The sequence below is a fragment of the Fulmarus glacialis genome, unplaced genomic scaffold (genome assembly GCF_000690835.1).
Source record: "Fulmarus glacialis isolate BGI_N327 unplaced genomic scaffold, ASM69083v1 scaffold14161, whole genome shotgun sequence".
Taxonomy (NCBI): Eukaryota; Metazoa; Chordata; class Aves; order Procellariiformes; family Procellariidae; genus Fulmarus; species Fulmarus glacialis.
In genome coordinates, this window is record NW_009194787.1 from 27,546 (window position 1) to 41,790 (window position 14,245).

The 14,245-nt window shown below is 42.8% G+C and overlaps 1 protein-coding gene across 1 annotated transcript in view; it reads right to left on the reverse strand.

The window, feature by feature from the left end:
• The window catches only part of DDRGK1 (DDRGK domain containing 1), a gene marked incomplete at its 5' end in the record, with an annotated part of 32,454 nt that extends 24,174 nt beyond the window's left edge, over positions 1–8,280 (reverse strand). Inside the window, 2 exons of the mRNA XM_009587886.1 lie at positions 1,199–1,240; positions 8,122–8,280. Coding sequence (XP_009586181.1) covers positions 1,199–1,240; positions 8,122–8,280 — 201 coding nt within the window. The remainder of the gene's footprint in view (positions 1–1,198; positions 1,241–8,121) is intronic.
• Positions 8,281–14,245: the final 5,965 nt, after the last annotated feature.

Genomic DNA, 14,245 nt, shown 5'->3' on the forward strand with positions numbered 1-14,245 from the left:
CCAGGCCAAGGGGAGTTCCAAACACAGTGGGTGAGCAACCCAGCATTAGCAGTTACTACTCCAAAATTAACAGTTCAATACTGGTATTATTCTTTAGAAAATTACTTCTGGAAAACACCACGAGTATAAAACACTATCTATGACACTATTCAACCTGAGGCTCTGAGTGCTTCTCAGATTTCATCTATATTAAGAGTACCTGAGCCAGAGGTCAGGCAAAAGTCTAGAAAGGCTTTTAAAGCCTTTTTCCAGTCCTGGATCAAACATGCCTTTGTTCAGTAGCACTTGCTTTCCTCCTGTTTGAAGCATCTGATGTGATCCCTTAAGTTCCACTTCCTCCAAGCTTTTTCTAGTGCATGGAGTTACATCCAACAAAAGACAGAGACAGTGATGCAGACGCAGCCCATGATTCAGCAGAGCATTAAAGGTCAACAGTGCACTAAACCTGGGTGCAATTAGTATGTGCTAAATAAACCTGAACACGCTGACAAGAATATAAGCACATGGTAAAAGGATTTGCTGAATCAATTGGTTATTATAGCAGAATAACTGCACCAAAAGCAGAGTGGATGCTGCACACAGCCAGCAAGATTTTTTTTTTTTTTTTTTTTTTTTTTTTTACATAAAGAAGCTATCGTTTCAGCAGCTTTTAACAATCACTTTTCACATACTCATAGTTGCCAACACTAGTAGACCTGACGGGGGGTCAGTCCATGTGAACGTGCACTCCATCTGCCCCTGGGCTTCAGATGCGATGCAAGACGTTCAGCTAATTGTGCTGGCTTGTTGTAAAAGCAGTTCATCAGATTCACCCAAAGCACTAGGGTTGGCCAGCCTGCGCACATACTCGGTTGGGAAACCTAACAACATCAGACATCATCGTATAGTTGAAGCTGAAAATGTATTTTTGTTTGAAGGCTGATCTTCTGTGGTGCTCTGTACAGTTTATCTGATGTCTTAAAATGTGGCAGTTTTGGGACGTACGTAGGGTTGTGGCAGGAAAGGGAGAGAAGTTTAGTGCTCCAAACTTGACACAAGCAGTTTTTCAGTAGTGACTTTCCCTAACTGCTCACAGTACCACAGGACACAAAAGTCCGGTTCCCACTTCACGATACGGTGCTGATTAAAGAACACCAAACCTCAAGGCACACAGGACCCTCTTCACCTGAGCTGCTTGGATGTAACATAACGGGACCACTTTCAGCCACAGTCGCAACCCTACCAACATGTTCTGGTCCATCTTTACAGAGTCCAACATAACTGTAACAACATTTCCAGAGCTTGCGAAGCATCCCCACCAGCTTCCAGCTCTAAGAGACAGAAAGCAGAAATAGTCTGACTTACAGCGACGCTTTCAAACCACTTTACATATTCTGCTTTAAACAAACATGGGTTTTGCTCAGCTAGCCAGCTGAGAGGTAGCTTCAGGGAATCTTAGCTTTTCCTTAATGTTTTGAACATATTGAGAGGCAGGACAACAGGAAACAGTTAACAGTCACATAGGTGTTTGAATCTCTTGAAATTTACAGACTACTTTTTAAAAATACTTCCCAATACCATTAGAAAGTGTGCTGGGATGCTGATGTTCTCTATCAGGACAGCAATTTACCAGCTACTGTGTACAGAATATGCAAAAACTCCAAACAAAACAACCCGCATCATATATTTTAGTTGCCCTTGTCATCCACATCAAAGGGTCCGTCTTGCTTCCTATTAAATTTTGGAAGTGGAGCAAATGGATTCCCAGCCACGAAAAAGGATGCGAGCTGCACATGTGGCTACTCACAAAAAGTCCTTTGGGCACAGCTAGCTGCTTTATTTACTATTTATGCAGTGCCTAACAAAAGGAGTAAGAGAAAGTGGGGGAAGATGCCAGGCAAAACAAACAGTTCATCCCGAAGGCAGAAGACATATGCGTGTTATTAACATTGAATAGATGTACGACACCAGCCACTGGAAAGGAATCGGTCCACCATATGGAAAGGTGTGGGCATTCATGAGTAACACAGCCCTGCGGTAGTACAGTCATAACAATTTTTAATTTTTTTTTTTAAATTTGGTAGCTATCCAGTTTAGGAATCAAATGAGACATTGGTTTATTAATCTGAAGCCACAAAATCAGCCTACACTTAGGACAGAAAAAGGACAGTAAATAAAGGACATTAGCCTTTTTGAGCAGAAGTCAAATGACTTTAAGTTTTTTCTCGAATAAAGCCATATGGCATAACTGAGAAACCACACACCTACCTCTTCCACACACCATCTGCGCTTGAAACATCTCAAGGGCAGACACACATTGTGGATACTTTGATAACACTAAAGTCACTTTCTATATGAATAGTAGCAAGGCAAAATTAACTTTTGATTCACTAGTTAGGATATTAGTAGTCAAACTTTAACTGTACTAGAAAGGTTTTCCTACTGATTAAGCATTAAAATTATTTCAACTACTACATCAATTAATATAGCTCTATTACAAGCTGTTTCACAAGAACAGCATAGGACCACAGCAACGTTTCTAAGTTTATAAATTTTCCAGCTCTTTCGGCACACCAGAGTACGGGGAGATGCAATGTTACACAAGAGGTAGATGGTATGCTCAGAAAAAATGCTTCTTATTTTGGCAAATTTCAGCACAAACACATTCTTCTCTAAGTTATGCACAGTATCCATCACTGAATGGGGACATAAAAATATAATTATTTTTAGTATTATTTTTCCCCAAAACTATCAGAAAACACTCATGTAAGATTTTTTTAGATGCAAGATTTGAATGCTGGACTTAGATGCTACACAAAGCAATAATGGGCATTTTAAAATGCCCAAATATTATATTTTTTTAAAACTTCTGAAACCTTTTCTTGTTTGTTTTGTGCTTTCTTCCTCAATAGCGATTAATACTTACAAAGGAAAACATGAGATTCTGATCTCCAAGTCTTGCCAAGCAAAAGAGGAGAGGAACTTATGATTTAATTTATGTTGGAACCGTTAAGTTCTTGTTATAATTTTTTATTTTTCAAGCTAGAGCACTCAGACTGTCAAAAGCTGTTGGCTTTATCATTATCGATTCTGTGGAAGTAAAAGTAAATTTAACCCAATGTTCACTGTACTGGACATTCCTACACCTGTGCTCAGAGCTACTGGGCTAAAAGCTAAGAGAAAAGGCATGCAGATGTTGGGATATTTAACCTTTTGGAGTTACACGCTGCTGCCAAAAGTAGAGAGTCTGTAGCTTGTTCCATTTAGGAATAAAGGCCGTTAACAAAACCAGATTATTTCTTTGATGCCGTCCTTACTTTCTGTTTGTTAAGAAAAAAAATCGAAACGTAATAATCCACACAAAATCCCATTTTTTGGCAACACTTTTTGCAACAAGTCAGAGATTTCCTTTGTTTGTAGGATGTGGAAGCGAGCACCTTTCCAAATTAAACCCTTGAAAATATTCCCTGGAAATGTACTGGGCTGCTGAGGCTCTCCTGGCACGTCCTTCACTTTTGCCTCATTTCTTTCTCCATCTAGCTCAGCCTCACCCACAACACCCACCAAAGCCTTCTACCCAGAGGGTTGCCCAGTGGTCTTCATTTTGCTTGGCGGTTTGGAGATTGCTATCATTTCTTAGAGAAGTCTGTTTCTTTGTAACTACCCTAAATCACAGCGTGGTGACACCCACCAGTTTCAGCCAACAAAAATGCTGCCCCCTCCCCCAAATCAACAGTAGCAAGTTTTGGTCCAAGACACCACTCCAAGTGACAGAAAACCTGGACTGCAAAACCTGAGTCCTACTTGCCGACGGACTGAACCACCCTGGAAAAGGCGCTTTGCCTGTGCATGCCTCTGCCTCTCCGCAAACTCTTTGTATCGTGTGCTGAGGCAGGCACGTTTTCTCACTACATGTTTGTACAAAGTCACTGTTGGAAATAATGTATAACAGTCCTTCAAGCAAACAGACATTTGCCTCAGATCATCATCCTCATTATTTTTACCACAGTGGGATCAAGATGACCCAACCATACTTGCCGTTATAAGTTCATCCCCACAAGTTTCTTGTCACTTGATAGGAAATTACAGCACTAAAATTTCTATGCAAACATCAGATTGGCTGGGTCACTTTCTGCTCCAATAAGCAAAAAATGTAGTGTCAAGAGAAGTACCTACCTCACTGCAGAGCTCTTTGCAGTGTGCAAGGCACAATGAGCAGGTTTGGAAACGCAAGCTCAACTCAGAATTGGACGTCAGAATTGGACGACTGCTTTTTCTGCACATGACCAACAACCAAATAAAAGCTTTCAACAAAACATCTTTACAAGTACCCAAAGGTGATCAAAGTCCAAGTGGATGCACTCAGAGCATCAGTCGGGCAACAACAAGAGCCAAAGACACCCTCCTCTGTCAATAAATAGATGGGATCTGAAATTGAAAAATGGCTAATGCTATTTATTCACACTACCCCATGCCCCAAACAACCCTCAATCAGACTCAAATTTATCCCCTTCCCCCCGCTTCCTTCCACTGCTTAGCTTGGCCTCTCCTGCGCTAAATGATTAATGCCTGAAGTCCACACACATTTATGCCTTGCAATGAGTTTATTTTCGTCTCGGCTGTAGCTAGCCCCACAAAGCTACTTCTGTCTGGGTTCAATTTAAATTAAGATGCAACAGAGCTAATTAAGTCTGCTAGCTGGGATATCAGAAGCAACCTAACCACATGAATACAGAACTCTCCTTCCAGACTCATTTTCCACAGGGAAAGGCATAGGCACCCTGCTACAATGTGCAGGGCAGATGTCCTCTGAGGCACAGACTTTAACAACAGTCGCCTAGATTGCACTGCATGAAAGACAGTGGTGTTATGACTAGAATTAAGCTGGGCAATATAAGCCAACCAAACCCATTTTTCTAAACCCAGCCTTGAAGTCACACTGGTGGAACACAGCTCAGGGGTCTCAGTCATTTTGAGAATTACTTTGTCACCAGTGAAAAATATCTCCCCAGCAATCTTTGGTCATCAGAGGATATTAATAGATGTTGATATTCTCATAACAGATGACCTCCTTTGAGTACTCAACTAACCACTGAAAAACATTACTCAGGCAAACCGAGCCAGCGTAGGCGCCTGGCTAGCGGGCCTACCCCCACAGTACAGTGCAGCCCACATGGAACCCGTGAATAAGGAACCCACGTACGCGGCGTGGGTTGCAATTCTGGTAGGAAAGTCGAGGCATTTAGTGCTTCACCCTTTATTTTCTGTCTGTGCCAATCTGCAAGTAATTTAGGTGCCTTACCGCACCTCACTGAGCTAAAGGAAGAGTTATAACCTAGTTTAGCTCCACTGGCAATGGGTGGAGATTTGAGTATTCAAAACAATCATTTACTATCCTTGTCTGTATTAAATGACTCCTCCTTACCCAGACTTGCAAGTAAGGAAGATTAAGATTTCAACTACAGAAGGGACAAGTAAAAGCTACCAAGGTTCTGATCCTAGCGCCACAATTTGTTGGTCCCCCCCCCACCTCGTACTCTGTGAGAGATTTGAGTACTGGCACAATACAACAACTTAGCACAAGCAGCAGAAACTGTGGGCTGCTATTTTACCCTTGAAGCTTACTTTCTCATTCTGGAATTGAAATCTGATTGTTAGATGGAAAACAGAAAACCCTCATGCTAACCGCAGCTCCAAAGCCTGCAAGCATTGCTTTGAGACCATTTCCTAGAGTCAGCAGAACTGGCTCCCAACAGGCAGAACACTTTGGTCATAACACCAGTTCCTACCTGACTCCACTTTTATGTCTGTAACGGTAACATAGATATGGCCAGGGCACCTGCATGCCCCTGCCAAGTTCAGTGCTAGAAATCTTGCAGCGTTGGGTTGGTGTTATGCCTGCACCGACCTGTGGCAGAAGTCAGAGTGACACAGAGCAGGAACAGGTAGCTTTGTCCAAAGCTAAACACAGGCCGAGAGTGGAAATTCCACACAGAGAACAGAAACTTACTGGTAAAACTTTTCAACAAATCTGACAATATTTTAACAACGAAAAAAAAATCCACTTCAGTTGCAGATGTTCAGAAGCCTTCTAAAGCAACAAGAACATTTACAAGTCAAGACTGAAGAAACCAGACTGGCTTGTTCTCAGCGTTTCTGTCTACCTTGCCAAATAACTTTGCTCTTCAGCCCCGGGTGCCCCAACTGGTCCTGCATTGCCTGGGACTGTACATCACTGCATGCATTCTGGGCTCTCTTCCCAAGTGAGTCAACTAATTTTTATAACACAAAACTCTGTTGTGGGGATAACTTGCTATTTTAACAGGTTCAAATGGAGGCAGTAATTAGACAAAACTGCTCTATATTGCAATGACACAGAGAAAATGCACATGGAGACAAATCCAAGAGGTGATTCCAGGCCTATGCCACATGCCCACAGAGTGGGCTTCAAAACATGTAACACATCCTTCTGTAAGGGGAAAAAAAAAACCCCAAACCCCACAGGTAGCTCAGGATCAGGCTAAGGGCTTTGCAGCACAGACACAGCCAGTCCATGACAGAGCGGGGCTAATCCCAAGTAATATGGCCATTCCACAGGGTCATTCCACACCTCAGCGCTGGGGAACCAGGGACAGATGCTTCTCTCCACAGCTATACTGCTGAAGTCTATGCGCAGCCTCGAAAGGCTTTGGTGTTACTGTTGTGCAGCGGTGCTTAGGCACTTGGAAAGACCATCCCAGAGTATCAATAAAAACACACACAGAAGCACAAAACAGAAGCAAAGAGCACGAAATTGTTTTAATTTGAAAAAGAAATTAAACAAATAAAACAGGGATGTCATTTCAAAGAAAACTTCACGCAAGAGCCGCAGCACTTGCATCTGATGTACAGTAAGCTGCAAAAGAATTATTTATAAAGCCCAACGACACAGATTCTTCTATTGCTAAAGTAACAAAGTAAGATAAGCCGTTTGCTTTGAAAGCTTCACTGTCGGCCTTCGGCATTCAAACTTTTAATGTCTGGAGTTTAAGGCGAAGAAGGATTTTTAGATTCCATTTTCTTTCCACGATGTTATCACATGAAAAGAAATAACCGAAGTTGAAAAGTTCAGACGCGTCAGTTTTCCATTTGTGAAACTGTTGAACGTAATTAGCCTGAATAGCACGTTTACCTGCCAACGTGAGTGCAAGACGCTTTCTACAAACTGCAAGACAAGAAAAGCTGAAGAAAGCGCAACTAGCCCCTAACCAAGGCATCACAAAGATGTGTGCTCACTGTTTCTCACCTACTGCAGACCAAAAAGACACCCTGACCTCCACTGCAAACTCAAGTGAAGCAAAGCCCACTTTTATCAATGCTCCAGCAGAAAACCCTGAACACTTAACCCACAATCTGAAAGTAGAAGGAATCCAGCTAGGTGAATCATGGTGGTATAATCTCATTAGTAATAATGTGCAAAGTTTCACCAGCAAAGGGAGTGAGGCTTGCAGGGTGTAGAAAGATGTTATTTATCACCATAGTCTTGTCTACAACCTCACCACAGAAGTACAGCCATTAACTGCAGATCCAGCACACAGAGGACTTGTTGTCAACAACCTGCTGGCAGTAAGACAAAATGCTGCAGTCTGTGGTGATCTCCAGCTAATTGGCTTGATTCTGATCTCCACCTGGATGGCTTCTCAGAAAGAAAACTCCAGATTTTGCAGAGATTACATTGGGGAATTAATGCTTCCCACTGATTTGCAAGAAAGCAATACTTGACTACAGCTCGTTATTCTAGTGCAAGGTGCAGATTCTGTTTACCCAAATTTAACCTGCACGGCTAAGCAGGAAATACAAAAGGCAGTTTCTAGGAAGTAAGTGAAGAATATGTTGTGATGCACTGTTGGCACAACAAACTGCCAGAATTCACCACAGAAGGAGGTAGACACTTCAGTTAAAGGTAAGTGGTATCCAGAGATAAGCGATAAAGCACGGAGACAAGCTGGACAGTCAAATAGATTATAGTCAAGCTGTAAATAATTCATAGTCAGCAAAACTGAAAAATTTTCTTCAGGAGCCAACCGCACCCCTTCACCAACCTTAACATCTGCTGTTAAGGTCTGTTTCAACGTTTGCAAGATGATTTGAACCAAACGTTACCTTCCACCCAGTCTTCTGCCTGCTGTGCTCTCCTCTGGGCCATCATCCGGTTTCCCATGTTCCTCCGGCGCCGTGGCATCCCATCTCCCCGCTCTTCAGCATGGGGCCGAGGCCTGGCCACTGCTGCTGCCGCCACATTTTGCTGGTGTTCCTCATCAGCTGCGAAAGGGAAATATAACTGATGAGAGATTTGCCATCTCTGCTTGCTGCAGTTGTCCTTTTGCCAGTCAACTTTTGCAATCAGAAGTGCAATACCAGTGTTGTTTTCCAAATGAGAGAATGCCTCCCCACTCTCATGTGTTTTTTTTCCTGCGTGGCAGGACACATGTGCAAGTTGCTTTCCCATGATTAAGCTGGATCATGCACTGGAACCTTCTTATTTGTGCACAGTGCACTGTGCAAAGGAAATTTTACCCTGACAGCAGTCTCTTTTGAAATAGCATATAGATAATCGTAAAGAAAAAGCTATAGCTATGTGCTGCTAATGTGATTTGATCTGACAGAGCCCCCACAAAAAAAACACCCAAAATCACCACACCGCAAAACAAAGACCCCTCCCCCAAAGTGCTCAAAAAATATTCTTACTTAATCTAATAATTTAACCTAATGATAATCTGTTTTTCCCTCCCAGCAGAAAACAATTCCCTTCATCTGGCAGGGCTAGCAGTCTAATCATTTCTGAGTTACCAAAAGGCAAGGACCCAGAAGTACTTTTTCCCTTCTAAAGTATTCTGATTTTTTTATTATTATTTTTATTTTGTACTTGTGTAACTTAGAAGTAGATTCATCTGAATTCAAACCTCAGAGCATGCATGTTTCAGAGTGGAACATGTAAATCGTTATACCTGAAACAAAACCTGCATAGCAAATAAGGATTACAAATTACAGCTGTAATACATACAGGGTAACTTCATTCTACCACGCTAGTTTAAACTGCAGGTCTCCCAACAAACACATGTAGGGGAAGACAGAACACCAAAGGTCACTGCAGCTCTCGCTGCCATCCTCTCTGCATGTGCTGCAGTTACTAATTAAGATCTGACAAATGAGGAATATCATAACAGAGGAGTAGCTGGGAGACAGCATGGGAGCATGGGACCAGTGGGCTCATTTCAGAAGTTCTCCATAGAAAACCTTCTGCCAGGTTTTTCTTTGAGACCTCCATGATTCTGTTGCTATCAGCTATGGTAGTCATGCTGAAACAATCAGATAATGGTAAAATATCATCATCCTTCATACCTGCTTTGCATATTCTGTTGATAAGCGCAACTGATATTTGTATATGTTGTTACTTGTTCAATCCTGCAAAGTATTGACTACTGTGCCTTAATTCAGGTAAATATTCAAATGGTCTCATAGAAAGCTGTAGAACTACCCATTTACTTAAACTCGGGACATATTTTTTGTGCCCTGCTGGGTTATATGGTGTCCCAGCAGGAGCACAAAATGCTCTCCACACTCTGCCAAGTCTCCAGCATCCTCTGATCCAAACAATGCCTTCCTAAAAAAACTACTATTAGCATATCTATGATCAGAAAATAAGATTCATTATGACTACATCTACAAAGGTGTGCTTGCAGCTCATCTCAGTATATCTCAACTAGCTTCAAAGCAGCTAAGTTTGGTACTGATAACAAAATAGCTGCAGCAGCACCAAGCTCAGCACAGGCTGCAAAGCAGAGTAATCTGGGGAAGCGTTTGGCCAGCAAAGCCATGAGAAGTTCAGGATTGCTGCAACAATGACGTTAGCAGTCCCCCAGCAAACTCCAGCACTAACACGCACCATGGCATTTTGAATTGAGTCACCGCGCTATCACACTGCTGTCACCCTCTTGTTCTCATCCACTCCTTTTATCTGTGGACCAAAACAGGTCTGTAATAAATTACAGAGTGTAGGCTCCAGGGATCCCATCGTTTTGCTTCAAGACTTGCCCAGTCTTATTTATAGCATGATAATGCTTATTTTGAATGCTATAGAACATGCTATAGGAAAGCATTATACTGCAAAGGCAGAGCAGCAGATTACTTATCGGGACACTACTAAATGCCAGAAATACTTAGTCTGCAAAACGACTTTCTATGCAAAGCAATATTTCTCTTAGTAAGTTCTTGAGATAGGCTGCAATTCAAACCTTAGCACCCTTTCACCTGAAAGCTTCAGTGTGTCTATCTCTGCACCTTCCAAAGGTGGTCCTGCACAGCGTATCAGCCGTGCAGTTCTAGAGCTCATTCATTCTGGGGCTTGTTTTTGGTTCCCGTTGTCCTGCGAAACAGAGACTCTTTTGCATTTTGTGAAAGAGGAATCTATTTATAAGCCACATATTCATTTCAAACCAAAGTGCTTAACCCTCACAGAGACAAACGTGTGAACCAAACTATCCTGTTTTCCTAATTTAATTCTCTACAGGAGACACAGTAATTCCTCAAAGTTGACCAGTGTTAACAGGGCTCAAAAAGTAGTGAAAACCCCACCAAACCCGACCCATATTGTGGTCAAGCTCACAAGGCAGTTGTTGGACAATACTTTGGTCAGATCTCCAAAACTTTCAGACAAACAACAGAAGACACCTAGACACTATGGACTGTCATTTAGTAGGAAAAGATATGCTTTAATACAGCTTTTTTCTTCTCCCCTCCCCGATAGCTTCTGTTCGCAAGGCATTCAGCTGGACAGTCATTTGAAAAACGTGAATGTTAGTCCTTGCGTTTCTTCCCATCCTTCATGAGGGGGAGGAGAAAAGACTCATTTACTGTGCCTGTAACACACTACACCTGGCTGCTTCTTCAGGAGTCAACGAATTGTCTACGTGGCTCCAGACATGTCACTTATTCCAGTATCTAGAAAGTCAGATGTGCTCTCTCCCCTGAACTGGAAGTATCATAGATTGACTAGAGCTGCACATGGAAGGGTGTGACTGGTGGTTTCAAAGAATACAGAGGATACGCTTAAAAACCCTCTTGCTCTTATTCTTGGAACTGGATTGACTGTCAGATTTGAGGTCAAGAATAATTTTCTCTGGCCCTGTGGTTTTTTTCACCTCCTCCTGCAGCACAGGGCGTGGTTTGGCTACTGCACTTATCTGAATACATCTCTTCATTTTCCTGTAGCTGCAGAGGTCTCAGACATAAGTGGCACCCCAGGCTAGCCAGTTCATGCAGAGATGAGTCACACAAGGACTAATTAGACTCGATACAGAGCCATCTGAGTGAAACTTAATGACCAAAGTTATGTGGGTGAGACAAGTTGATCCACAAGTTGCTCGATGGTTTGCAGAATGGCAGGCCAGAAGAAACTAATTAGATAAATCCCTCAAATTAACAGGCAATACAAACAAAAAATTAAACAGATGTCTGGAAAATGGACACGGGTTTAGTTTGTATTTTAAGCTGTATGTTCTCCGGTTTCCGACTCAGCCTTTCAAAAACCAGACAATACGTCTTTTCTGGGGACAGCAGGTTTACTGCCATGCTGAGAAAGCAGCTCTGCCTCTGCATTTTCAGAAACATCAGCACAGCGCAGAGGCAGCGATGGAGATTATTTCATCTGACTTGTCAGTCGGCACACAGCAGCGACTGTGAGACCCTGGTTGTGCTGTCAGAGCTCCTTCCCAAAGGGAAACAGAGCAGAGCTCTGCTTTCAGAGCTCTTTTCAGAGTTTCTTTCCTAAACTGGATGTGAAGCACCACTGTTGTATCATTACAAAGAATAGTATGAAATCTTTCAAAGTCTGGACTTCTTAGGACCTAATTTTATATCCCCAGGTAGAAATCTGCTCCTTTACAAAGCTTTGCAAATTTCCACTCGCTCAGAGCAAAGACATTTTTTCTGGAGAAGCAATCCTTTGCCTATCACAGCATATCTTCAGTGATACCAGATAAGCAAGTCCATCAGGGTAACACCTGGGCTGGCAAGTTTCGAGGCAGTCCAGCAAGACACAGCTACTAGTTCGTGAGCTCCCTCCGTTCTGCGCCGACGCGGCGAGAGCTCCACCTACTACACCCTCGCACGTTAGTGGCACTTCCCACCACACTTGCAGCATCCAGCATCTTCTACCTTCACGCTAACCTAACCTGGGAAACTCAATGAGAAAGTGATTCAAAATGCAACAGGTGGAAGCATGGTTGGCTCCCCTGAGGAGGTGCGTTTGCCCAGTACTGCTTATCACATCAGGGCTTGTTCACAAGTAGATATGCCAACCATATATAAAAGCCAGCAATGCTACGTGTTTTTTTCCTGTTCTTAGCAGAACAAGTCCAGGCGTGATCTTGCTGGAAACACTGTGCTGCTCCAAATGACCTTTCAAAGGAAATACAAAGTTACAGGATTTACCCTTAGCTCCCTTCATCATCTCAAGGAGTCAAACCTTGGACATTTTCAAAAGGGCAATTCCCCAAGAGAAAGCAGAAAGAGAAGCTGCTGCACCTACCCCCAGGCATTAAACGGAAAAGGTAAGAGCTACCATCCAGTTCTCTAGGTCAAGACTCCCAGGTTCCAGATCCTTTCCATGAGACAACACAGATTTACTAGTAGAATTGTAGCAGCTTCCATTTTCCACATAAGGAACAGGGAAGCAAATTCCTGTTTAAGACCAAATTCTGCAGATATTAAATACACCACAGCCCCAAGGGTTTTGAAAAATAATTTCTGCTGTGTGAGAACAGCATCATCCCCACAATCCGAAATTCTGTAAAGGACTTTATAATGACAGAAATCAGTATATTAACGTAGAAATTCTCTTAAAACCACAATAAAAAAAGCAAGACCAATGTGGAAGTGTCAAAAAGATGCCACCAAAAAAGAGGCTTCAAAATGATTAAATTATCCTGAATGTTAGCTAACTTTAACCAAGCTGCTCAAAAACAGTATTAAAACTTCTTGAGAATTCAGACCATTTAAAACAAATGTTTGGGCTTCAAGTTAGTTAGAACTTCGTATGCTTAAAAAGAAAAGAAATCCTCCCGAGCCCCACAGCCCCTGATTTACCTAAGTCATGATACAAGTCAAGTTCAGGAAATTATGTATTTCCAGCAGTCTCATTTCTCTAGGACATGCATCAGTCACTTTTACCAAAACCTCAGCTCTAACTAACTAGAAATCTGATGAAATTTCATCAGTTTCCAAGCTGTTGAGAAAGAAAGATTTAGACTAGGTCTATACAAGAAAAGGTGTGAGAGAAATGTGTTGGAAAATTTAATTATTATCAGCAAAACCTGCTTTTAACATAAAGTCCTTACCAGCATACACTCTTGCACTGGCAGGACTCTGTTTAAACTAGAGGTGTTTGGGGTTTTTCTCTTTAAAAAATTATTAGAGCTAACCCCACCCCAAAGAAAAACAAAACAAAAACAACCCAACCCCAAAACATCCCAAATCCTAGAAACTGGTCATGTTATATTGACAAGGACTTCAGTGTTTGTCCTCGCTAAACATCTCAATTTGAGACCTTGCAGTCTCCTTCTTCCACTTTGAAAATACAACAAGGCTGATAAGTTCACAGCCGCATCTGACTTCTTCCCAGAACATTCAACTCGCACCCACACAAGGTCGCTTCCACCACGGTTTCACGCTGCCGCAACTGCTGGTCAGCAATAAAACACTCACCGTTTGAGGGACGACTGGAAGTGCTGTATCAGCTACCCGTTCCCAGAACGGGACTGCGCAGCACCGCACTTAAACCTGGCCCTAAAGCCCTCGCAGCATCAGGCGAGGTGGAAAAGGAGCAGAAATGGGCAATTTCTGTGAAATGCAGGTAAAGCAGGCTGTCAGAGGCCGGAGAGGGGCCGGCCTGCCTTTTAGGTCTCACGTCTGACAGGAATTAACGGTTGGGCTTGATGATCTTAAAGGTCTTTTCCAACCTAAATGATTCTATGAGTCTATGATTCTATTTGAATGGCTTTCACTTTCATGTAAACGGAGTTCCCCGGGCCCTGCCAGGGAGGACCGGGGGTGAAGCCCCGCCTGTCAGCCCGGCTGGGCTGTCACCTCAGGCAGTGGATTTCACTCCCCGTTTGCAGGAGGAGCCTTACGGACACCTTCCCTCCGCCCGCCCAAGCCCGAAAGCGGGAATCCAGCCAGACTTCAAACCCCACGGCAAACCCGGCGTCCCTCACCCTGGGACCGCCTC